General features: G+C 35.8%; 2 protein-coding genes across 3 annotated transcripts; one reads left to right on the top strand and one right to left on the bottom strand.

The window, feature by feature from the left end:
* Positions 1 to 11,977: 11,977 nt before the first annotated feature.
* LOC135153224 (2,4-dienoyl-CoA reductase [(3E)-enoyl-CoA-producing], mitochondrial-like) lies at positions 11,978 to 16,093 on the bottom strand. Its single transcript, XM_064095629.1, has 2 exons — positions 15,943 to 16,093; positions 11,978 to 12,273 (listed from the first exon to the last, which is right to left on the bottom strand). Exons 1-2 carry the CDS (start codon positions 16,091 to 16,093, stop codon positions 11,978 to 11,980), a joined length of 447 nt encoding a protein of 148 aa, XP_063951699.1.
* Positions 16,094 to 16,242: 149 nt separating this feature from the next.
* On the top strand, positions 16,243 to 24,191 carry LOC135159725 (uncharacterized). 2 transcript variants are annotated; one of them, XR_010298434.1, is made up of 3 exons: positions 16,243 to 16,350; positions 16,690 to 22,902; positions 23,242 to 23,447. XR_010298434.1 is itself a non-coding variant. In XM_064115711.1 (2 exons), exon 2 carries the CDS (start codon positions 19,009 to 19,011, stop codon positions 22,297 to 22,299), a length of 3,291 nt encoding a protein of 1,096 aa, XP_063971781.1. In that variant the 5' UTR covers positions 16,243 to 16,350; positions 16,690 to 19,008; the 3' UTR covers positions 22,300 to 24,191. The 2 variants fall into 2 exon arrangements, 1 of the variants encoding a protein (XP_063971781.1); XM_064115711.1 differs by having other exon boundaries at positions 16,690 to 24,191.
* Positions 24,192 to 25,060: the final 869 nt, after the last annotated feature.

The raw sequence follows: 25,060 nt of genomic DNA, 5'->3' as shown, positions 1-25,060 counted from the left end.
AATATATAATGTTAACCAACAAATTTTGCAGTCATTTTGAAGAGCCCCCTCAGTTTTCACAACCACCCCCTTTTTACTACTTGTTTAGAGTCTGGATTATAATTGTCCATTCACTTTATTAATGCAGAAGAAAAAAGTGATTAATATGCGTCTTTCGTACTTATCTAACTCACAGGATCAATTGTTCTTAAATTCTGGCTGCCACATCACTTAGATCTAAAGTATGTTATTGTTGGCGGACATTTTGAAGAGTGCCTTCACCTTTTAATGCTAAATAAAATGAATGGATCATATATGTTGTGAATAACCCTCATCGTATTTTACAAAAAAATTGTCAAATTCACAACCATTTAAAAGTTTATGACTAAATACGTATATAAATATACAGTGATACTAGCAACATTTGCAGTCATTTTTAAGAGCGCCTCACTGTTTACATACTTATAATTCCTTTTACCACTATTCTAGAGTCTGTGATGTAACTGTAAATTGTATGTAGTTCACTCTAATAAATATTCATGCAAAAAGATTATCAAATATGCCTAATTTTTATTTATTTAACCCACAGAACTAGTTTTCTGAAAATTTTGCGGCCATTTTGAAAAGAGCGCCCTCATGGGTTAAGGTCCAGGATACAGCCTGTTTACCTAGTATATTCTTATTCAGCGTACAAAACTGGAATTTCGCCTCTCCGAGTGACACCTCGCTCAATTAAAACCAAGATACGTTATGTACATGTAGTCTATTAGTATACGAAAATTCATATGGACTCTACAGTGTACAAAATGCGACATTTCTGAAATTAGAGTTTTCAAGTTTAAGACCCTATAAGTTTACAACTAATAATGGTATCCAGTTAGAAATTTGTACACATAATAATTGTATATCAGTAAAGTTTTTTGTAACGTTTTGTGGCAATTATTTCATTTTTCTGAGATTTATGGAAAATCAAGTATTTTGAAAATTTTCAATTTTTGAAAAAAAATGTAAAAAAATGAAGTTTTGTACCAAAAATCTCAGCCAAATTACCTATTTATCCCATATAAATAGTATCAAATGTAGGAAATTTATTTATCTTTCATATGACACTAATTTTGTGGCAATTGAATGCTTATTTCAAACTCTATGTACGAATATTTGAATTTTCTGAAAATATGGCGGCCATTTTGAAAAAAGCGCCCTCACGGGTTAATTTTCAGGATACAGCCTGGTTATCTCATATATTCATATTCAGCGTAAAAAACTGGTCTAGGAGCACTATGTGAAAATTTCTCCTTTTCCGTGTGGCACCTTGCTCAATGGCGTCACCATGTCCCTGACCGGCGTACCACGGTACATTATGGATGGTACATTTTGGATGGTATGTGTGCAACGGTACATGTTTGACGTTCAGCCTCCCATATTATGTATGCGTACAACAAGCTAAGCAGGCGCTGTACAATGTAAAAGTAAACAGTGCTTTGCCAATTCTGCTATTTCCCCATGATTTCTCTCGTGATAGTCACTTAACATGTACATTCTGCATCAAAAAGATATTAGTGGTAAATAAATGAAAAAAGGCTGGGGTAAAAAAAAAAACATTTTAAACTTTACATGTAATTCTGATGTGCCAAACAATAATAATAATATCATATCGCATACATTCGTAATTCCGAAGGTTCGTTATTCCGAAGGTTCGTATTTCCGAAGGTTCGTAATTCCGAAGGTTCGTTAGTCCGAAAACGAAATGAGGTTCGTAATTCCGAAGGTTCGTTAGTCCAAAAAAGAAGTGAGGTTCGTAATTCCGAAGGTTCGTTAATCCGAAAACGAAATGAGGTTCGTAATTCCGAAGGTTCGTAAGTCCGAAAACGAAATGATTAACGAACCTTATTTCGTTTTCGGACTAACGAACCTTCGGAACAACGAACCTTATTTCGTTTTCGGATTAACGAACCTTCGGAACAACGTACCTTATTTCGTTTTCGGATTAATGAGCCTTCGGAACATCGAACCTTATTTCGTTTTCGCATTATCGAACCTTCGGAATAACGCCACAAATGTTCGGATTAACGAACCCTTTTACGTTTTCGGATTAACGAACATCGAGGTATAGGCAATTTACGTGTTTCGGAATTACGAACCTTCGGAATAAAGAACCTTCGGAATTATGAACCTTCGGAATTACGAAGTGTAACCATATCATATAAGTTAAAAGTGAAGGCAATATGGAAACTAACCTGATAAAGTTTTCAAGTCCACTTTTAGCAGCGCCACTAGGAGTAACAAAAGAAGATCCGAGGGCTGCGTAGGTTGCGCCAATTGTCAAGAAATTGGCACCTGCAAATTCAATAAAATTTTGATAACTTGGACTTCGTTTTCTTAATGTGACTGCAGCATATTAGAGGAAGAATATTAAACATAAAATGATCTATAAGTAGCACCACTTAAAACTAAAAAAAAATCTTATATTTCAACCTTATTTCTGAAGATCAAAAGTACTTGGGTGATAATTTTGAAATAAGTCAAAGTAAACAATTCAGACATTAAATATTTACTGTCAACCATCTAGAAACATAATTTAACAATAAATAACTCTATATTATGGTTGTTCCACTTTATATGTTTGTCATTATGCCTCCGACGAAGATTCTGCTAGGATCGAAAGCTTAGGCCCCTTTTGACTTTCTAATTTACTCCATTGGCTCTCTTTTATTAGATAAGCAGTTTTCAGCAGCTTCTTTTGCCAATAAATAACTCTGGTATAAGATTTGGATCTTTGGGTACCACAGTCATTTACTATCATTTATTTTCACAAATACACATAATGTAACACACATGACCCCAAAATACAAAATATCATGCTATATTCATCTCAACTTAAGATTTATCTCATTTTAACAGACATGACTGAGATCAACTTAAGTCAATATTGATTTCAGTCAATTTCAGCTCTTTGAAAGATGGCCCTGGTAGTTTTTTTGTGAATCATGTTGAAATGTTTTTCAACTTCATATGACCTTCTATATAAACTATTACTTGTTGATTTCAAACAATAATAATCAAACACCTTTCTTGAACTACATGTATAGCAGGGAAAAGATCCATTTCATTAAGACTCATCCTTATATCGCCATGCCTTCGTAGTGAACGGACGTGTCACTGGAGAGCTCCTGTCCGCGAATTTTAAACCTACATGAGAAATGCTTTAATCTACACTTGAAATGCAACTGTTATCTACATTTTGGTAGCACGTTTATTTATCGTGATGAGTAATCATCTATCGTCTAAGAAGTCTGCCTATATACAATTTACGAAAAACAAACGAACCTAAAGCCAAACGTAAAGGGAAAAACCAACCCAAAACTTCTCAACCTTCAGTACCAGCTTCATCGCTCGATATGTCAAGCGACTCTGAAAGTGAAATTCCCGGCTTGTCGACCGACCCGGGCTCAAACCAGGTCCTCCGCTCCATGGCCGATATGAGGAGCATGCTCTCCGGTAAACTTGATGATGTCTTGAGTCAGTTATAACGGTTATCAAGATCGAGCTAGAACAGACGAAAAAAACTGTTTCTGAATTAGAAGCAAATGTCAACTTTGCTTTGGATAAAGTAACTGCTTTAGAGAAGGATGAAATTCCAGTGTTAAAGGAGAAGATTAAGCGACAAGAAGAAGAGATAGACGGGAGGCTGACACTTATGGAAATACACAACCGAAAACAAAATCTACTGGTATACGGATTTCCAGATAAGCAAAACGAGGATATCGTCGTGACCGTAATGGAGATTTTTTGCTACTTTCTACGAATTACGCGAGAGGAAGCCCGGCAAATCCAACTGGTGAATGCGCATCGATTGCCTGTACCCCAGCACGCGAAGCAACCTGTCGGACACCCCGCCGAGCCCGGACCCAAGCCTATCATAATTCGTTTCGCATCTATGTTTGACCGTGACCGGCTTCTCCGAGCATTCGAATCACAGCCGCGTCTTCAGAGCACGGGATCAGCAGCAACCGCCTCTTCGGACCCGGGAACAAACCCCATCCAGCAGCAAAACTGGGACCCAGCTTACGCCCGCGTAACTATCAGGGGGTCGTTTCATCAATATTTTCGTCCGACAAGTTGTCAGATCTGACAACTTTCCTGGATTCTGATTGGTTGAGAAGCACTGCTACTATAGTAACTGTCGGATAAATCAGGACTTGTCAGATAAAACGTCGGACAAGTCCTTTCATGAAACGCTCCCCAGGAGTGATCTTCCCCCGAAGCTTAAGAGGGAACGTGGGCGACTGGCTGCGGAAGCTTACCGGCTCCGACGTGAAGAAAAGGTCTCCACAAGGATCAGACTTGCTGGATCAAAGATAATTCTTCAAACTCGTCACAACTCGTCTGTTGGATCGCAGAACAACGCCTGGTCTACCTGGTCGGGATGACAGCTTTATTAGGCAAGTCTCACTAAAATTGAGTTCTGGCTGAATTTTATGTACTGTGCTGAAATCACAGAGATAATAATGTAGCTATCGGTATGAACTAAATTGATCTACAACTTTTACATGTTTTATTCTTGAACCTTGCAAAAGTGAATAGTAACTCGTAAAAAAAGAAGAAAAAAAAAGAAGAAATTAATATAGGTTTTCAAAGTCAAATGCTAAATAAGTCTGTCTGGAGACATACTGACAATACCATTTCATTTATAATTTTTTTCTTTCTGTCTGATGTGTCGAAAAATGTAAAAGGGAATCCTGTACCTTTTGTTTCTAAACTACAATGTGTGCAAAACTTAAGTACCGTCATTGAAAAAACACCTTTTACGGCCTGATTGAAAAAAGAAAGAAATCTATTTTAGTTTTTGCTCACTAGGCCTACCTTTGGCCTTTGTTATTAATACAGAGGAACATGCTAAAGGTTCATATGTATTCTAATCAATTCCTCTCTTTTAGTACATGACTGCATTACTTGTGTGCATATAAATAAATGTTAAAATAGCATTCCTACTGCATGGTCTTATCATTACTGATAAACTTTCCATGGAAAGACTATCCTGCTACTAACTGCAAACCAAAGATGCAGGTATAATGACACATTATATCAAACGTCTAATATTTTGTACCCTTATTTCCCCTGCTGCAAAGGATATTGTATGTACTTTGCATATCAATTATATCTTGTTTAAATCAGTAGAGGTGCTAAAAGTCCCCTTTCCTGTCTTAAATAGCAATTTTCAAAGATTTTTTAAAAATGTCAATTGCTAGTAAAAACAGATAAGCGTAAATGTTTATCATTTAATATATTCCTGCCTGAACGTTTGAAAAATGCAAATTTGTACTTTCTTAATGTTCTTGTAATTTGTATCGAAACTACACAATTTGCTTGCATGATTTTTCTCTTTAAAAGGATGTACTTATGATAAAAAAGTTCAAATTTTGCATTAAAAAAAAAATCTCAAACATTCAATGACCACACTTTATGAAAGTGTAGATCATTATCAATGTCATATACTTGTCTTTTTGATACTGCATGACCTTAACAAAATCAAACAAATTAATATGATAATACAATGTTATATAATTTCCATACAGGGTCAACCCTGCCATTCATTGCAGAGCAAAGTTGCAGGCAAGACGACATTTTACTTTGAATCCTAATTTAGTATATGTTTTGACCTGCCACTTAAATGGTATCTGAAATGTACTTTGTATTTTTATTTTTTATTTCATTGTTATACCAGTAGCAGAAAAGGTGACGTTTCCTGGGAAATATTATTCAGACAACTCCCGTCGAATTCATCGCCATCTCCCGTGGTATGCAATCTAAGAATTTTAGAACCTGTCTCTGTCCAGTGTTTGGGACCTGTTCGGGTTCTTCACGGGTTGAAGAAAGGTTCTGATTACATAAAAAGTTAATAAACAATGCATATTCTCGATACCTTTTGTATCAAAATTCATCTCCGTAAATTTCAATAACCATTATCACGTTTATGATGAAGATATACTTTTAGGATCAAGCATCCTAGAGTGATCAAAATGACCCCCCCCCCCACCCACCATTTTGAAAAATCCATAGACTGAGCTACCTCCGATGTATACGATCTCAGGAGGATAGCATTCCAGAGCTGATGTTTAGGTATTAATTCGCCTCTTTCCCCGTCTCTCTCCATTCATTAATTTCTTTTCATATGTACATGTAACCTGTGTCTCAATGTCAAATGACTTTCATAGTCACACCTTTATATTGCCTTTTGTTGAAGATGGAAAGCGTCTTTTGTTTGCTTTCTTTTCCTTTCATTTCCAAAATTATATCGACCATAGTAAGGTATGCCCTACTGATTTCTGGACTCCACCTAACTTCCTTTTTTTCCTTGTTATCTTAAGGCAATTTCTTGTGATTTAAGCATTGACAATTCGTCGATTAGTTTAGACAATGGCATTCGTCGTCAAACTTTAATTACATGCATTTGTTAACAATGGGTCGATAACCTCTTACTACTTTTATTCCTCACATACAAGTCATGCTAATTTGCAATTCCGATACGCTCTTATTTAAGTCCTGCCTTGTTTCTTGGTAAACTTTTATATCTGAATTTCTTTTGATACCAAGTAAATGACAGACTCTATCCAGGGTCCACCAGTTCTTTTTCCCAAATTCCTTCCTCATTGTCCAAATTAAATGTTTTTTTTTTATAACTCAGTTCCTTTGCAATAACGACAATCACCAGCTATTTTTAACAAGGGATGCCCCAAAATCTGGCATAAAGATTAACAGGACATCAAATTCCAGGCAAGGCGTACGGAATGTGAATCGTATTGCATGCTTGTCTTGTTCATTTGTGTTTGTTTTCTCTCTCTATTTATATCTTTCAGTAAACTCGAAATTTTCTCATGCATAATCACTTCATTTCATATGTAATTTTTTGGCTATTCTGATTTAATTGAAGTTTTCTGTCATTTAAAATACTCCCTTGTATATTGCATTTCTTGCATGCTCTCTGTATTTCATGTTTGAACTGTTTTGCATGCCGATTGTACATTTTATTCTTTTTTCCCCCTTCAAGCTTCTGAATGTTTCAGTCATTGCATGCCCTCCTTTTTCATGTTCGAATTGTCTTGCATGCTGAACCGCAATTAAGTTTCACATTATTTATAATATTGTCTATCCAAGCTTTCGAACGTTACATTTTTGCATGCCCCTTCATCTCAATTTAAAGGTTTTTTTTTTCTTCTTTCATTATTACGTCAATCCTAAACTAAAGATTCTTGGTTTAACTGTCTTTTTTGTTTAATGAATGTAATTGCCAAATCAAGCAATTCAATGCATACATGTCCTCATCCTAAATCAACTATGTTAAATCATCAGGAAATGTTACTTTTATTCTTCTAAATTATAGGTATACAAAAATGCAAACTATCAATTGTCAAATGCACGGGGTTTTGCTGACTCGATGATGAAAGTGGGGTATAAATGCGCGGCCTTTCTCGTTCCAACCTCTCCCTCTCCTTCCTTTGTATTATGACATTCCCTGTAACACTCTTTTAATTATTTTCTTTCGTTTTTCACATGTCATGCATGTCACTATCTCCCACTCTTGTACCTGCATTTGCGATCCTTCACATAATTATTTGCCGAGTCTACGGAACCCTGTTCATTTGGCGTAATACGTGTCTATGTATGTGTATTCACTGTGTATGTGTGTGTATGTTTGTATACCTGTATACATATTTCTTTATAGTTATTCAGTCTCTGCATTCGATCTTTATATAGTTGACTTAATGCTGTATCAAATTCAATGCATGTCTTACTGGTCTGTTTCGTCTTTTTCTTTGGCCTCTATACTCTATACATTTTCAATTATTATCTATTACACATATTTTACTATCACAGTCAACCTTATAATAAACATTTTTCTATTATTGTCACTTTCATTCATACTTTTCGGCACGCTTTAAATAAGGGTACCGAAATTTTATAACCTGCATTTATGCGAGCTCGTTTTGCTATCAAATCTTTGTGTACTTTATTATGCTATATGATTTAGAGGCCAAAGACAAAGAGAATGATAAGGAAATGAAATTGTAATGGTAGTTACTTACTTAAAGCTACCACACAACTTTTTTATGTTTCATTTATAATTAGTCTCATTGAGTGTATTGCAATCACTATTTTTAGGGCATCTCGCCAGGAACTTGTAAAGATGCTCCCCCTTTTCTTTTGTTCAATTGTTCGTTCGTTCGCTCAGCCTACGAAGACTTTAGTTGGATGTTATTGTTACTTGTGCGTTCATGTGGTTCTTTTGCATGTCAATTTTTTGTTCCTCCCGTTCATTTATTCATGTATCTGTTTCTCTGTAAACCCACTCCATATGTTTTAAACAGGACTCGACACTTTCTTATTTTTCCGAGCACCGTGAAGCCGAAATTCAATTATGAGATTCTGATCAATCTTTCACGTCTGATTTAGCAGATGAGCCATTCTTTTCTTTGAATGATGATGACCTTTTTGATTTACTCCAATCTTCGCCAACTAGTCATACAAATTCTAACACTGATGCTGCATATAACCGTTTTGTTGCAAGCACCTTAAATTTAGAAACCGAAACTTTTGATTTGCACCCTGATGAAGACGAAATTCTAAGTCCTTCATCTGAATATATAACCCAGTCTCAATTTAAAGAAATTACCAAACAATTCTCCATAGATACGTTTTCTCTTTTACACTTTAACATAAGAAGCATAAGTAAGCATTTTGAGGAATTCCAATTTCCCTTTTCTATAATTGGACTTTCGGAAACTTGGTTATCCAGCGAGTCTAACCTTCCATTTGCACTGGATGGCTATGACTTTATCGTTAATAACAGGCAAAGTAGGTCTCTACGTTTCTCAAAATTACGATTACATAACTCATAAAGAATTTATCAAATCAAACGAAATTGTAGAGTCTCTTTTTATAGAAATAAATATTCCCACTACTAAAAATATAATCATAGGCATTATGTATAGACCTCCAAATTCTAATTCAAATGATTTTCTCCTCTACCTTTCAGATTTATTAAAAGATCCACTCTTTGTAAACAAAGACGTCTTTATAATGGGAGACTTTAATATTGATATTTTGAAACATGAAAATAATAACATATCCCATGAATTCCTCGATATATTCTTGACTGCCTCATTCCTGCCTTTGATATCGAAACCCACTCGTATGGCGACTCATTCCGCCACACTTATAGACAATATTTTTTTGTAACACCCTGCCTTCGCCGGATTCTTCTGTAGTCATATCCGACATAACCGATCATTTTCCAATTATGTCACATTTCACCCTTAGGCGCCCACTGAACAATCTACACGGGCCATCAAGGCGAAGGCCAACTCATGAAAACATAGCCCGACTTGACGCTTCTTTAGAATCTTCAGACTGGTCGTGCGTCTACAATACAGATGATGTTAATGCATCATTTGAAAACTTCCTTGATATATTTTGTAATAAATTAGATACTTACATTCCAAAAGTAAAAGACAAAGAAACGGCGTACAAAAAAACACCAAGACTTCCATGGATCTCCAAATCAATTTTACGTTCTATTAACAGAAAAAATAATTTGTACTATAAATTTAAGACAAAAGGTACCGAGCAAGCTAAAATTCAGTATTCCAGATACAAAAATATTTTGACTAAAACAATACGACTAGCAAAGAAAAAATACTTCACGAAACAATTACATTTATATAAGAACGACATGCAAGGTACATGGAAGATTTTAAAACAAGCCATGAATTTATCAAATAACAAAACAAGCATAACTAAAATAAGGGATAATGATGAAATTGTTGAAGACTCTGAAATTATTGCCAATATTTTAAACAACTATTTTTCCTCTATAGGGGTAAACTTAGCTCATGAAGTCCCTCCTTCAAACAAGCATTTTTCTGATTATCTGGGCATACCTAATCCAAATTCTATATTCCTTACGCCTGTTGTTGAACAAGAAATTATCAATATTGTGTCTAGTTTGAATAACAAAAAAAGTCCTGGCTATGATGATATCAACAATTTTATTTTGAAGGGTGTAATTTCCTCTATTGTTAATCCTTTGGTGTATATTTTAAACCTTTCATTACAAAATGGTCAAGTTCCCGACAACATGAAAATTGCAAAGTAATACCTCTTTTCAAAAAAGGTGATAAGTTTAATGTCAATAATTACAGACCTATTTCCTTATTGTCCTCCATATCAAAATTTTTAGAAAAGGTTGTTTACAGTAGAACTATTAACTTTTTGAAAGCACACAATATTTTCTCCGATTACCAGTTTGGCTTTATAAAAAACATAATACTGAACATGCCTTATTAAATTTCATTGACAAAGTGGCACATGCTCTCGACAACTCTTCACATATGGTTGGTATCTTCCTGGACTTCTCCAAGGCCTTCGACACAATCAATCACAATTTATTATTACGTAAACTTGCTCACTATGGGGTGCGTGGGAAGGCCTTGGAGTGATTCAGGAGCTACTTATCCAATAGACGTCAGTACGTAACATTAAACGACTTTACATCCAACATGCGAAATATAAATTGCGGAGTCCCACAGGGTAGTCTGTTAGGTCCTTTATTATTTATCATTTACATTAATGATTTTTGTAAATCATCCGATATTCTTTCGTTCATATTTTTTGCCGACGATTCTAATCTTTTCTATTCTCACAAAAATCCAAACACACTACTAAATATAGTAAATTCTGAGCTAGAAAAGGTTACTCAGTGGATAAGAGCTAACAAACTATCCCTTAATCTAAAAAAAAACCAAATACATGTTATTAAGTAATTCCATAGACACACTGCCCGCAAACATTGTGTTTGATGATACACCTTTAGAAGTTGTTTCGTTTATAAAGTTCCTTGGCATAACTGTCGATAACAAACTTTCGTGGAAATATCACATTGAAAATATTTGTAAAGCGATTTCACGCAACATCGGCATAATAAATAAACTGAAATTTCATTTTCCTCCACGAACCTTATTAATGCTTTATTCTTCTTTAATCTTACCATATTTGAACTACGGTATTCTTGTTTGGGGCAATACCCACCAAGTTATATTAAACAGACTTCTTTTATTACAAAAGAAATCTCTCCGTATAATTAACCATTCTTCATTTCTTTCACACACAGACCCATTGTTTGCTGAAAACAAGCTGCTAAAAATAAATGATCTATATCTGTTTCACTTAGGCCAATTTATGTATAAATATAATAACAATTCACTTCCTCACGTATTTGATTCAATGTTCCCTCAAAATCGTTTATTTCATCATTACCCTACGAGACAGTCTAATGAGTTCCATTTACCTCTTTTAAGAACACTGTTAGCTAAAAAACATTTATATACGATGGCCCGAGATTCTGGAACTCCCTTAGTGAAGATATCATTAAAAGCCCATCCCTCTGTTCTTTTAAAATGAAACTTAAAAATAATTTTCTGAAATCATACAGGTCATCATTTCCTCAATTTTAAATAATTATATCATTAAATTCACAATTTCATGCCTCCTTAACTTATTTTTATTTTTTTGTTATTATCCGCGCGTTGAAGTCCTGCTCTATTATCTTTCTTTATATCTTTTCCCTTTTTATTTTCATTTCCCTTGTGTGTGCTTCCATGTTTTCTTGTTTCTTGTTCTTTGTTTTTTTGTTTTGCTGTTCCCTGTTTTGTCATCTTCGTGTCTGTCTTCGTAGGCAATTCTAAAATAATTATTTAGAGGGGTCCACACAATACAAGCACTGCTTTTTAGTGGATCCCTCCATTTTCTCAGAATTTTATTTTAAAATGGTTATGATATTTTGCTTATATATAATACTCTCTTTTGTTTTGCTTTTACTTATAGATAAATATCATATACTGTACATGCCTGAATTTATTTTGTCTGTATAAGTTCACTGTAACTATTTTGACCACATTACTTTGTTCTGTTGAAAATGAAATAAAATAAATTGAATACATTTTTACAAACCTTTCTCTTGCTCTATTAGTCTTTTTCCTATCTCCAGGGTGGTATACACAGTTCCATTTAATACCACATCAACTACTGCCTTCCATGCATTGGGAGAAAGTCGTTCTGTTGGAGCCACAAAGTTGGCAGCAGCATTATTGATGATGACATCCGGTAGACCTCCACAGATCTCTACAAATTGATCTACGGAGGCTTTAACTGCCTCAGGATCTCTAAGATTAGCAGGGATTGGATGAACAGGGTTTCCAGTCTCAGCGGAGATCTCTTCTGATGTACTCTTCAGAACATCTGCAGATCTGCAGAAAGATTGAACTGGATATATTACCTGCCACTGAATCAGCACTCTTATCTAATCAACGGGTGCATGTATATTGCAACATGCATGATCTAAGAATGCCCATGCTTTGTTTGACCCACGAAGACCGATTTTGTATAGCTTGACCACCGATGGGGACGGACGTACTTTAAGAGCGCTCTTGGCCAATGTCGCCGCAACTACTACACGACTTATTTTCTTCATTATGACTAAGGATGTACCTGGTATTTGAATTACTGTATATTCTATATCTGCTTATGGATTATTAACGGTCTTCACTTTATAAAATCTGATCTTACTACGAATAACCAGATACATTCTTCTCACTGCGTTTTCTTCGACTTATTCGTAGTCATCATGCACCCAAGTAGCCTACTCGCTCTAAGACGGCTAATAAGACGCCGCCCGCCCTTCAAACATCAACCCAAGAAGCTGGCAACAACCTACCTCACTTAACCCTAGCAGACCTTTACAAGAAAATATCAGAATCTACATCTAACCTAGGAGACAAGATTGATAAACTTTCAAACGGGGTTAGTCAAATTAATAAGAGGTTTGATGAACTTGAGGATAGCGTCGTTTTTCATACCGGGAAAATCAACGAAATCGAGAAGGAAATTATTCCCGAAGTAAAGTCGTCTCTTCAAGGGGAAATACAGAAGCTACAGGACAAAATAACGATAATGGAATCCACAACAGGAAATCGAATTTGCTTTTCTACGGAGCTACGGAAACACGCGGAGAAGATATCTACACTGTGTTAAAGGAGATTTTCATGCATATTGGCATACCTGCGAGGGAAGCGGATCAAATCCAGGTGATCAACACCCACCGGCTACCGATCGAGGCGCCACGCCGAAGCAAACGCTAGTAACCTTGGCCCGAACCCGATAATCGCCAGATTTGTCTTCATGGGAGATCGCGAGCGTATTTTAAATGCTTTCGAACAACATAGCCGAAGCAAAAGCGGAGCGACCCCCGAACCTCAACCCCAACCAGCAGGATCACAACGGCCGCGTATCACCGTAAGGACTGATCTACCCCCGGCACTAAAAATCCAACGTGGGAAGTTAGCTAGCGAGGCTTACAAATTGCGTAAAGAAAAAGGCCTATCAACGAAAATTGTTGTGTACGAAGCTAAAGTCATCCTAAAGTGGAAGGAAAAGGGATCAGCTAACTGGAACAACTACACTGGATAAAAGTGAGTCGATTCCTAATCCGTTTTCACTTCAAACTTCATTTCAACTTCAACTGAAACACTGGAAAGATATTTCGTTCATGAATAAAATCTTTAAGCATAAAATCTTTAAGCATCTAAAAAATTGTCTTTTTTTAACTTGATTAAAAAAGAAAACAAGAAGGAAGAAGGTTAATACTTTTGTAAATCTTCATTCTGTACCCCTAAATTATTCGTGTTTTCTTTCAAATTACGTATATGATTACACCCCCATAAAGTAAACTTATTAATGTTAAAGAAAATCATGTTTATGGACTGCTATATTCTGTTATTTTGGAAAATTCATTTCGAAACCCAATATACTTATATATTTGCATACAGAATGGAGATAAGTTGTATGTATTTTCTTTTGCCTTTACATTGAAATAATATAGGCCTACATGTACTTGCTAAAGGTAATTTTAAAAAAATCTCAGAAAATTCGTACTAGCTTAAATGTACAACCGTATAAAATGGGTAAACATCTATAAAATCTTGTTTTTTTCTTCAAAATGTGGTAAAAAAAGATAGGATGAAGAAAGTTGATATTTTACATTTTCTATTGTAAAACTTCATTCTGTACCCCCAAATTACCCAGGTTTTCTGTCAGATTATGTATTTGATTGAAACAAAAAGTAAACTGATTAATACGAAAGAAAATCATGTTTATGGATTGTTATATTCTATTCTTTTGGAAATTCATTTTGAAATCCAATATACTTGTATATTTGTATACAGAATGAAGATAAGTCGTATGTATTTTCTTGTTGTCTTTACATTGATAGATTTTAAAATTTACGCTAAAAGTAATTTTTAAAAAATCTCAAACATTCGTACGAGTTTGAATGTACAACTGCATAGAATTGTTAAACATCTCAAATCATGTTTATTTCTTAAATATAATGAAAAGGAGAATAAGAATGAAGGTCGATATTTTTCCTTTTCTCTTGCAAATCTTCATTCTGTATCAACCTAATTACATGTGTTTTCTTTTAAATAATGTATTTGATTGGACCAAAAAAGTAAACTGATTAATACGAAAGAAGATCCTGTTTATGATTTCTTTCAAATTATGCACTTGATTGGACCAAAAAGTTAACTGACTAATACGAAAGAAATTCATGTTTATCTGTTTATGGATTGCTATATTCCATTCCTTTGGAAAATTCATTTTGAAATGCAATATCCTCTTATATGTGCATACAGAATGAAAATAAGTTATATGTATTTTCTTTTGTCTTTACATTGATTGAAGACTTTAAAATTTATGCTGAAAGTATTATTAAAAAAAATCTTTAAAATATTTGTACTAGTTTATGATGAAAAGAAGAATGAAGGCTGGTATTTTCTTCCTTTTCCATTGTAAATCTTCATTCTGTATCAACCTAAATAACATGAGTTTTCTTTCAAATAATGTATTTGATTGGACCAAAAAGAAAACTGATTAATACGAAAGAAGATCCTGCTTATGGATTAATTGCTACATTCTATTATCTATTGGGAAATTCATTTTGACATCCAATATCCTTATTTATTTTTATACAGAATGAAGATAAGTTGTTTGTATTTTTCCTTTGTCTAACGTTGAAAGAGGACTTTAAAATGTATGCTAATAGTAATTTCCAAAAAAATCACAAACATTCGTACTAGTTTAAATGTACAACAGCATTAAATGGTTAAACATCTCAAGCGTTTTTTTTTCTTCAAATGTGATGACAAAGAGGATAAGAAGGAAGAAGGTCGATAATTTTACCTTTTCTATTGTAAATCTTCATTCTGTACCCTTAAATTACCTTGCTTTTCTTTCAAATAATATATTTGATTGTACCCAAAAAAGTACAAGGAAAAATACGAAAGAATATCCTGTTTATGGATTTCTCTCTCTCTCTCTCCCCCCCCTCTCTCTCTCTCTCTCTCTCTCTCTCTATATTTTCTTTTTGAAAATTCATTTTGAAACTCAATATCCCAGTATATTTCCATACAGAATGAAGATAAAAATTATGTTACATGTATTTTCATATGTCCTTATATTGATAAAACCATATTAAGGCAACAAAACGAATGTACTGCTTATTTCTATTTCATTTTCTCTCACCATGATGAGCACCTACATTCTTGTAATATTCATGAATGAAGGAAATGCCAACTGTTTATTCAGAATCAATATTGTGTAATACCTGATTGAACTCTATTTTGGATCGAATATTTTAATGCAAATGAGTTATAAAGTAATAGTATCCGTTGTCACATTGAAAATACATTTTATTTTATTTATTTATTTGTCCTTTTTTTTGCAAAACTATTTAACCTTATCTTGTACTCTAGCCAGGTTGCAAAGAGACAGGAATTTGATTTGATTCTTCAATGAGCAGAACCTCTTTAATTTAGGTTGCCATCGATGACCATAGCTAATTGAAATAGTTACTTTTGTCCAGGGCAGTGGATTTTTCCATGCCGTGCTTGGATAGGTCCCTTTTGTCCCAGGCAGGGATCCATTCCTTTTGACCAGCTGCTTGGGATAGTTGAGGGCAAGGGTGTGTGTGCAGTAGTTTTCCATTAGGTTTGGCAGACACCATTTTTAACTTCGGTGAGCACACAGCTTATGTGCAGTTCTGAAGCCAGTAGAGAATTTGCTATTTTTTTTGCTTACCATTCTCATGGACCTACTACTCTGTAGTAGGTCCATGCCATTCTGAAGGCATATCTCTAGGCTTTTTTTTCTTTTGGAGCAGCCTTATTTTCCAGTTTGTGAGCTGCTAATCTTTATTACCTGCATGAGGTCAGAAAGCAGTATTTAAATCATTTTTTTAGCCTGTTTTGCTGAAAGTCATCGGTGAGTGTAAATGACTTTTCCATCCTTAAATTTTGTTATACAAAAAGAAAAAGGAAGAAGATAAATAACATGTATAATATAACGTGATTTAAGATGTGATTTATTGTGATAGTTTTGTAGAAATCAATATACATTTTCTTGGGTTTATAGAGACTTTAATGTTGTTGAAAAGTTACATTTATACTAGTTAGTAATCAAATGTTTGAAAAAGTAAGATAAATAAATGTATGAAAGTCAGACAAGTTTGAATTGGATTTATAAATACTATTTACAAGTAAGAGAAGAAATATTTGTTTTAGGATATATTGTAGAAAGGGTTTTGGTTTATTTAAATTTTAGATGGTGCCAAGGTGGGACGTAATTCCCCGAGACTTCTGGTTATTGAAGCCGAGCACTTCCGAAAGTCGCGAAGGACGCCGAGATTCCCCGAGAGTAACCGAACAAGACTTTGGTGACGTATACACGTGATTGTTTGTCGAACTGAAGCAGGAATATATGAACTATGAACACTGATGAGAATGATAATGTGATGGACATTAATAGTTTAGAAACTTGATTTTATAAGGGAACTTTCAATATATGTTGCTTTTTTATTTTATCTCCTTGACTGATGTTGAATATAAATACTTGTGTTTGTGGATGGATCAATACAGGATCCTCACAGTTAATGTTAGTGATGAGATGAGGCAAACGATAGTTCAGAGGAATAAACGACAGTTTTAGAAAAACTCTGATGATAACAGTGAAGTTGAGATTATATTTGAATTTATGATGTTTTTGGTGAAATGGTAAACTGCATGGAGTTCGCAGTATTGTTTGAAAATGAAATGTTTTATAATGATATGTGATTAGAACAAAGGGTCGAGAAGCTTTAGACTTAAGTGTTATATTGGTTATATTATATTTGAATGTGAGTCAGGTTATGAGTGGATCAGTACAGGATCCTTCATAGTTAGAGTGAGTGGTGTTATTGAAAAACAAAACAATTATTTTGATGATATGTTAAAGATAGACAAAATTTGAAACAGGTCGATCAAAGGTACATTCAGTTGTAAAGATATATATATATATCAATTTTGGGTGTCTCGAGACAAGGTAAATTTGAAGTGGAAATAAGTGATATCTTTTTGAGAATCTACATTGTATTTTTTTTTTGGTCCTGAATTTTATCAGAAAGAAACCATTTTTATTTCTAATTGTAAACCAACAAAATTATACTGAAATAAATTGTAAATAATATCATGCTGAATGGCACAAGTTTGACGTGAGTTTTATTTGAGTATATCCATGTGACATTTTCTGGGGGCTTGTCCGGGAGTCCAACTTGTGCCGTTCGCAGTCACATGGGTAATGTGTTCGTTGGAATATTATATTTTTGAATTTTTAGAATATTGAAACATTGTTTATCTGATCTCATCTAGACAAAGTAGAAATTTTCAATTACAGTAGGATAGATTTTTTTTTTCAAAATGGATTATGCTAGTTTAATTGCAGCTGGTGAAAAGTTTGGGTTAACTGGCGAAGACCTTAGAAATTTTGTTTCGGAAGAACAGAAAAAGCAAAGGGAAGAGAGAGCTCAGTTGTTAGAATTAAGGAGACAGGAAAAAGAAACAGCAGAAATACAGTTAGAGATAGAACGCCAAAGAAATGCAAAAAGTGAATCAAGTTCTGATGGTATTAGAGCTAGGTCTCCAAAGTTACCTCGATTTTACGAAGACAAAGATAACATTGATGCTTACTTACAACGATTTGAACGTTATGCCCAAAGCCAAAATTGGCCAACCACAGATTGGGCAATGAATCTTAGTGCTTTACTCACAGGAAAAGCCCTTGATGTACACGCTAGATTGACCAGTGATGAAGCAAAAGATTACAGGACATTGAAAACAGCCCTCCTGAAGGCCTTCCAGCTTACAGCAGAAGGATTCCGTTCGAAGTTTTATTCAGGTAAACCAGCCAACGGAGAAACCGCATCCCAATATGCGAATAGACTGGAGAACTACTTAACTAGATGGATTGACCTCTCCAGCATCAACCATCGATATGAATGCCTATTTGATCTTCTTCTCAGAGAACATTTCATGAATGGGTGCCATCGTGACTTAGCCATTTTCCTGAGGGAAAGACAGCCGAAGACTACTAAAGACACCGTGAAACTGGCAGAACAGTACTTAGACGCAAGAGGAGGCATATTCAGAGCACCACCGCAACAGAGGAATAACCCTACAGTGCATACCACAAGACAAGAAGGTAAAACTTATACTCCTCAAACTCCACCTCGACCCCGAACACCACAAACGTGTTACACATGTAACCAACCAGGTCACCTGTCTAGAAATTGCCCCAAACAGGCAACCAAACCTAATGTGCCTAAGACTTGTTTTATATGTCATAAACCGGGTCACTTTGCTAATAATTGTCGTTTCTCTTCCATTAAGTCAGCAGGTTTATTGGTATCACAGGAACCAGAAGCAGCCTGCGAATCAGAAGTTGAATCAGGAACCGATGCTGATTATTCACACCCCGAATATTCAGAACCTATCCCACACAGTCCATGTCAATGTCCATCTTGTACTAACACACAGGTTCGAATTGAAGCTTCATGCATGGTGGTAAGGATGCCACCCGATATCCCTCCTTTTGAACCCACAGCAGACCATGTCACATAGTTGCGGACACAGGTTACCACTGATGAGCGCAGCATGCTCTGATGAGCATTTCGTCAAAGACATGCCAGTTGTTGAAGGTATGATAGATAATAAAATAATTTCAGTTCTAAGAGACAGTGGTTGCAGCGGAGCAATCATCAAACAAGATCTCGTATCACAAAAACAAATGACAGGTGAAGAATGTACTTGTGTTCTAATTGATCATACATTGAGAACCTTCCCAATTGCAATGATTGATGTAAACACCCCCTTTTACGTTGGGAAAGTTCGTGCATTGTGTGTAAAAACTCCTCTCTATGATCTAATTCTAGGAAACATTCCTGGTGTAAAATCACCAGATCATCCAGACCCACATTGGAAGCCGACAAAGACTGTCACGCCAGTTTGCGCAGTACAGACCAGAGCACAAGCACAACGAGAAGGCAAGCCATTTCGTCCCCTCAAGACTCCTAATCCCATGGAAGACATTGTGACGCCATCAGTTCTGAAAGAAGCGCAGCAGAAGGATCAGACTTTGCATCGACTACGAGAATTGGCCGACAGCGGTGCAGAGAAAGTAAGTCGCCATAATAACATCTCTTCATTCAAGTACAGAGACGGAATACTGTTTAGAGTATTTCATTCTTCCAACACAGATCCAGATTCAGTAATCAAACAAGTAGTTGTACCAAGCGAGTACCGTAAACAGGTTATGCACATGGCCCATGAGAATCTCCTAGGAGGTCATCAAGGTGCAAAGAAGACAACAGAGAAAATTCTCACCAATTTCTTTTGGCCTGGGATAAGTTCGGATGTTACAAGATATGTCCGATCATGTGATGTATGTCAGCGTACATTAGCTAAAGGCCGAGTAACCAAAGTTCCCTTAGGGAAAATGCCGCTCATAGAAGTCCCCTTTGAGCGTATAGCCGTAGACATAGTAGGACCAATACATCCCATGACCGATAACAAGAATCGTTATATTCTCACTGTTATAGATTACGCCACCAGATATCCTGAAGCAGTTCCTCTACCAAGCATCGAGACAGAAAGAGTCGCCGAGGCCCTTGTTAGCATCTTCACCAGAGTTGGAATTCCAAAGGAAATGCTGACTGATCAAGGAGCCCAGTTTACATCAGATCTCATGAAAGAAGTAAGCAAGCTACTTTCTATCCGTCACTTCACAACATCACCGTACCACCCAGCAGCAAATGGTCTCGTCGAACGATTTAATGGAACCCTCAAACAGATGCTAAAACGTATGTGTGCAGAGAACCCGAAGGATTGGGACAGGTACATCACCCCACTTCTGTTTGCAGTCAGAGAATCACCACAAGAAAGTATGGGCTTCTCACCGTTTGAGCTTCTCTACGGAAGAAAAGTTCGCGGACCCCTCGACATTCTCAAGGAACTCTGGACCGGTGAAGTTGAAACGGCTGAAACGAAATCCACCTACCACTACATCTTGGATCTCCGTAACAGGATCGATGAGACATGTAGAAATGCCCACGCCCAACTTCAGAAGTCATCAGACAGATATGCCAGATACTACAATCAGAAGGCAAGACATAGAGAACTTCAGGCTGGAGATAAGGCACTTCTACTTCTCCCAACTGATCGGAACAAACTCCTTCTACAGTGGAAAGGACCCTTCGAAGTAATTTCCAAAGTAAGTCCTACTGACTACAGGATTGATCTAAATGGTAAATCAAAGGTATTCCATATCAACCTTCTCAAAAAGTACCATGATAGAATTGACCCATCTCCTTCTCTTTCAGATACTCAGATGGCTTGTACTGCTATCATTGAATGCGAGGATGACGACACCGAAGATGACACACCACAACTAACCAACACATCTCTCTTACAGCCATTTCCGTTACAGGCAAAGGAGTCACTTGATGACGTCACAATTAATACAGACCTTTCTTCCCCACAGAAAGAACAAATCAATGAACTTCTCAACCACTATCAAGATGTCTTGTCAGATCTACCTGGATGCACCTCGTTAGGCGAGCACAGCATCATACTAAAAGATAATGACTTCAAGCATCTTAAGAGTAAACCTTACCCCATTCCTTATTCTCTTAGGGACACCGTCAGAGACGAAGTGAAGACAATGTTGTCTATGGGAGTTATTGAAGCATCAGAGAGCCCTATAGCTTCCCCAATTGTACTTGTCAAAAAGCCCGACGGAACTAATCGTTTCTGTGTCGATTTCAGGAAATTAAACAAGGTTACTTTGTTTGACGCAGAACCCATACCAGATCAAGATGAGTTGTTCACCAAAGTTGCTCATGCAAAATATTTCACAAAAATAGATCTAAGCAAAGGATACTGGCAAATGCCTATGTCACCTGAATCAAAACCTCTAACCGCCTTTCTCACACCCAATGGTCTCTTTCAGTTTACAGTTATGCCGTTTGGCCTTGTAAACGCCCCTGCCTCCTTCAGTCGAATGATGAGAAGACTTCTTAATGGACTTGATGGAGCTGTGAACTACATAGATGACATACTGATATACTCAACGACGTGGGAACAACATGTTGCAACCCTCAACGAACTACTCAGTAGACTACGAGCTGCAAAGCTCACCGCCAGACCCAGCAAGTGTTTCGTCGGACAGTCAAGTGTTGAATTTCTAGGGCATGTAATTAACAAAGGAACAGTAAGTCCACGTCCAGAGAAGCTCAAGGCTATTCAAGAAATCAGCCGACCACAAACCAAGCGGGAACTCAGGTCATTCTTAGGTACGACCAACTACTACAGGAAATTCATCCCCAATTATGCCGCCATCGCCGCACCACTAACAGATAGGACAAGAAATGCTGAACCCAACCAAATCAGATGGGAAACAAGTCAAGAACAGTCCTTCAACACACTCAAAGACAAACTCACCAACCCACCCATCCTTCATCTACCAGATTTGTCACAAGATTTCATCCTCAGAACGGATGCATCTAATATCGGACTCGGAGCAGTTCTACTTCAGACGCATGAAGGCGAACGATTTCCAGTAGCTTATGGAAGTCGCAAGTTACTGAAGAGAGAACAAGCATACTCAACCATAGAACGAGAGTGTCTAGCCGTAATTTGGGCTGTTAAGAAGTTTGAGCCATATTTGTACGGAAGACAGTTTGTGCTCGAAACGGATCACCATCCTTTGACCTACATGAATAGTGTGAATCCTGCTAATGGAAGACTGATGCGCTGGATTTTAGCGTTACAGCCATACAGGTTTAGAGTGGAGGCTATTCGTGGTAGCGACAATGTGGGAGCAGATCTTCTGAGTAGATTGTAAATAAATAAATGAAAAGTATATATGTATTTCCTCAAAAGGGGGAGTAAAATGTCACATTGAAAATACATTTTATTTTATTTATTTATTTGTCCTTTTTTTTGAAAAACTATTTAACCTTATCTTGTACTCTAGCCAGGTTGCAAAGAGACAGGAATTTGATTTGATTCTTCAATGAGCAGAACCTCTTTAATTTAGGTTGCCATCGATGACCATAGCTAATTGAAATAGTTACTTTTGTCCAGGGCAGTGGATTTTTCCATGCCGTGCTTGGATAGGTCCCTTTTGTCCCAGGCAGGGATCTATTCCTTTTGACCAGCTGCTTGGGATAGTTGAGGGCAAGGGTGTGTGTGCAGTAGTTTTCCATTAGGTTTGGCAGACACCATTTTTAACTTCGGTGAGCACACAGCTTATGTGCAGTTCTGAAGCCAGTAGAGAATTTGCTATTTTTTTTGCTTACCATTCTGAAGGCATATCTCTAGGCTTTTTTTTTCTTTTGGAGCAGCCTTATTTTCCAGTTTGTGAGCTGCTAATCTTTATTACCTGCATGAGGTCAGAAAGCAGTATTTAAATCATTTTTTTAGCCTGTTTTGCTGAAAGTCATCGGTGAGTGTAAATGACTTTTCCATCCTTAAATTTTGTTATACAAAAAGAAAAAGGAAGAAGATAAATAACATGTATAATATAACGTGATTTAAGATGTGATTTATTGTGATAGTTTTGTAGAAATCAATATACATTTTCTTGGGTTTATAGAGACTTTAATGTTGTTGAAAAGTTACATTTATACTAGTTAGTAATCAAATGTTTGAAAAAGTAAGATAAATAAATGTATGAAAGTCAGACAAGTTTGAATTGGATTTATAAATACTATTTACAAGTAAGAGAAGAAATATTTGTTTTAGGATATATTGTAGAAAGGGTTTTGGTTTATTTAAATTTTAGATGGTGCCAAGGTGGGACGTAATTCCCCGAGACTTCTGGTTATTGAAGCCGAGCACTTCCGAAAGTCGCGAAGGACGCCGAGATTCCCCGAGAGTAACCGAACAAGACTTTGGTGACGTATACACGTGATTGTTTGTCGAACTGAAGCAGGAATATATGAACTATGAACACTGATGAGAATGATAATGTGATGGACATTAATAGTTTAGAAACTTGATTTTATAAGGGAACTTTCAATATATGTTGCTTTTTTATTTTATCTCCTTGACTGATGTTGAATATAAATACTTGTGTTTGTGGATGGATCAATACAGGATCCTCACAGTTAATGTCAGTGATGAGATGAGGCAAACGATAGTTCAGAGGAATAAACGACAGTTTTAGAAAAACTCTGATGATAACAGTGAAGTTGAGATTATATTTGAATTTATGATGTTTTTGGTGAAATGGTAAACTGCATGGAGTTCGCAGTATTGTTTGAAAATGAAATGTTTTATAATGATATGTGATTAGAACAAAGGGTCGAGAAGCTTTAGACTTAAGTGTTATATTGGTTATATTATATTTGAATGTGAGTCAGGTTATGAGTGGATCAGTACAGGATCCTTCATAGTTAGAGTGAGTGGTGTTATTGAAAAACAAAACAATTATTTTGATGATATGTTAAAGATAGACAAACTTTGAAACAGGTCGATCAAAGGTACATTCAGTTGTAAAGATATATATATATATCAATTTTGGGTGTCTCGAGACAAGGTAAATTTGAAGTGGAAATAAGTGATATCTTTTTGAGAATCTACATTGTATTTTTTTTTTGGTCCTGAATTTTATCAGAAAGAAACCATTTTTATTTCTAATTGTAAACCAACAAAATTATACTGAAATAAATTGTAAATAATATCATACTGAATGGCACAAGTTTGACGTGAGTTTTATTTGAGTATATCCATGTGACATCCGTTTTGTATAAAAGGAAAGAACGATACTGAATCGTTTTCTTTGCCCGCGAAATTTTTCCCGCGAAATTTTTGCCCGCGAATTTTTTCGCGGGTCCTTGCAATCAATCTGCTTTGTATTGCTCATAAGTATCTATTTGAATAGGGACTTGTTCAGTTATATGCTTTCAACAACATTCTCCAGAATAAACTATTGATAATTAAAGAATCTCCAAACCCTGAATAATGCCTGTATAATTTATTATCCAAACATTCCTAGTCCCTTCATTTGTTTTTTCTGAATCAGATTCTTCTGAGTATTTTAAACTCCTAACAATCTACTCTAAAACAATCATGATAATCCATTTTAGAATAGGGAGTTCCTTCATACAGGGAATTTAAAATAAACAGTGTGCTTTGATTGTTGATGCTAATGACCGTAATGGCTTTCACACTTTCTTTGTACCATCCACAAAAATTCGGACTGATACAACGTTTAGGGTCTATATGTTAATATTGTGAATACAGTATCATTGTTCAAAGAAGATTGTAACTGCAAATGATTTTTAAAGCAGATTCCATCTGGTTTCAAAACATAAAGGACTTTTTAAATAAGCACCGTGTTGTTTCATTGACCCCCAAATTCTGAATTCCTAGCAATTATTTATCCGTTTTCACTTTTGTACTGTTCAGAATAATCCTCGAGAAATTCATGAAATGACCAGAATTCTGGATCAGAATGGGGACTTGTTTCATTTTATGTTTTCAACCGAGTCTTCACAATGTTCTCTTTTGTAATAAACAAAAGTTAAGCAAATAGTTCATATTATTATACTAGCAAATGCCATCTGTTCTCTTATGTGTGAAGATTCAGAATGGAAATT

The sequence above is a fragment of the Lytechinus pictus genome, chromosome 2 (assembly GCF_037042905.1).
Source record: "Lytechinus pictus isolate F3 Inbred chromosome 2, Lp3.0, whole genome shotgun sequence".
In the NCBI taxonomy this organism is placed as follows: Eukaryota; Metazoa; Echinodermata; class Echinoidea; order Temnopleuroida; family Toxopneustidae; genus Lytechinus; species Lytechinus pictus.
This window is presented reverse-complemented; position numbering and strand designations above follow the sequence as displayed.

Excerpts from the sequence above, each read along its gene's own strand:
- LOC135153224 (XM_064095629.1), bottom strand. The coding sequence starts at position 16,093 with ATGGTGTCTGCCAAACCTAATGGAAAACTACTGCACACACACCCTTGC. Across the intron at positions 12,274-15,942 it reads ATCCACTGCCCTGGACAAAA|ATGTTCTGAAGAGTACATCA; the intron begins GTAACTATTTCA and ends GCAGATCTGCAG.
- LOC135159725 (XM_064115711.1), top strand. The coding sequence starts at position 19,009 with ATGTCACATAGTTGCGGACACAGGTTACCACTGATGAGCGCAGCATGC.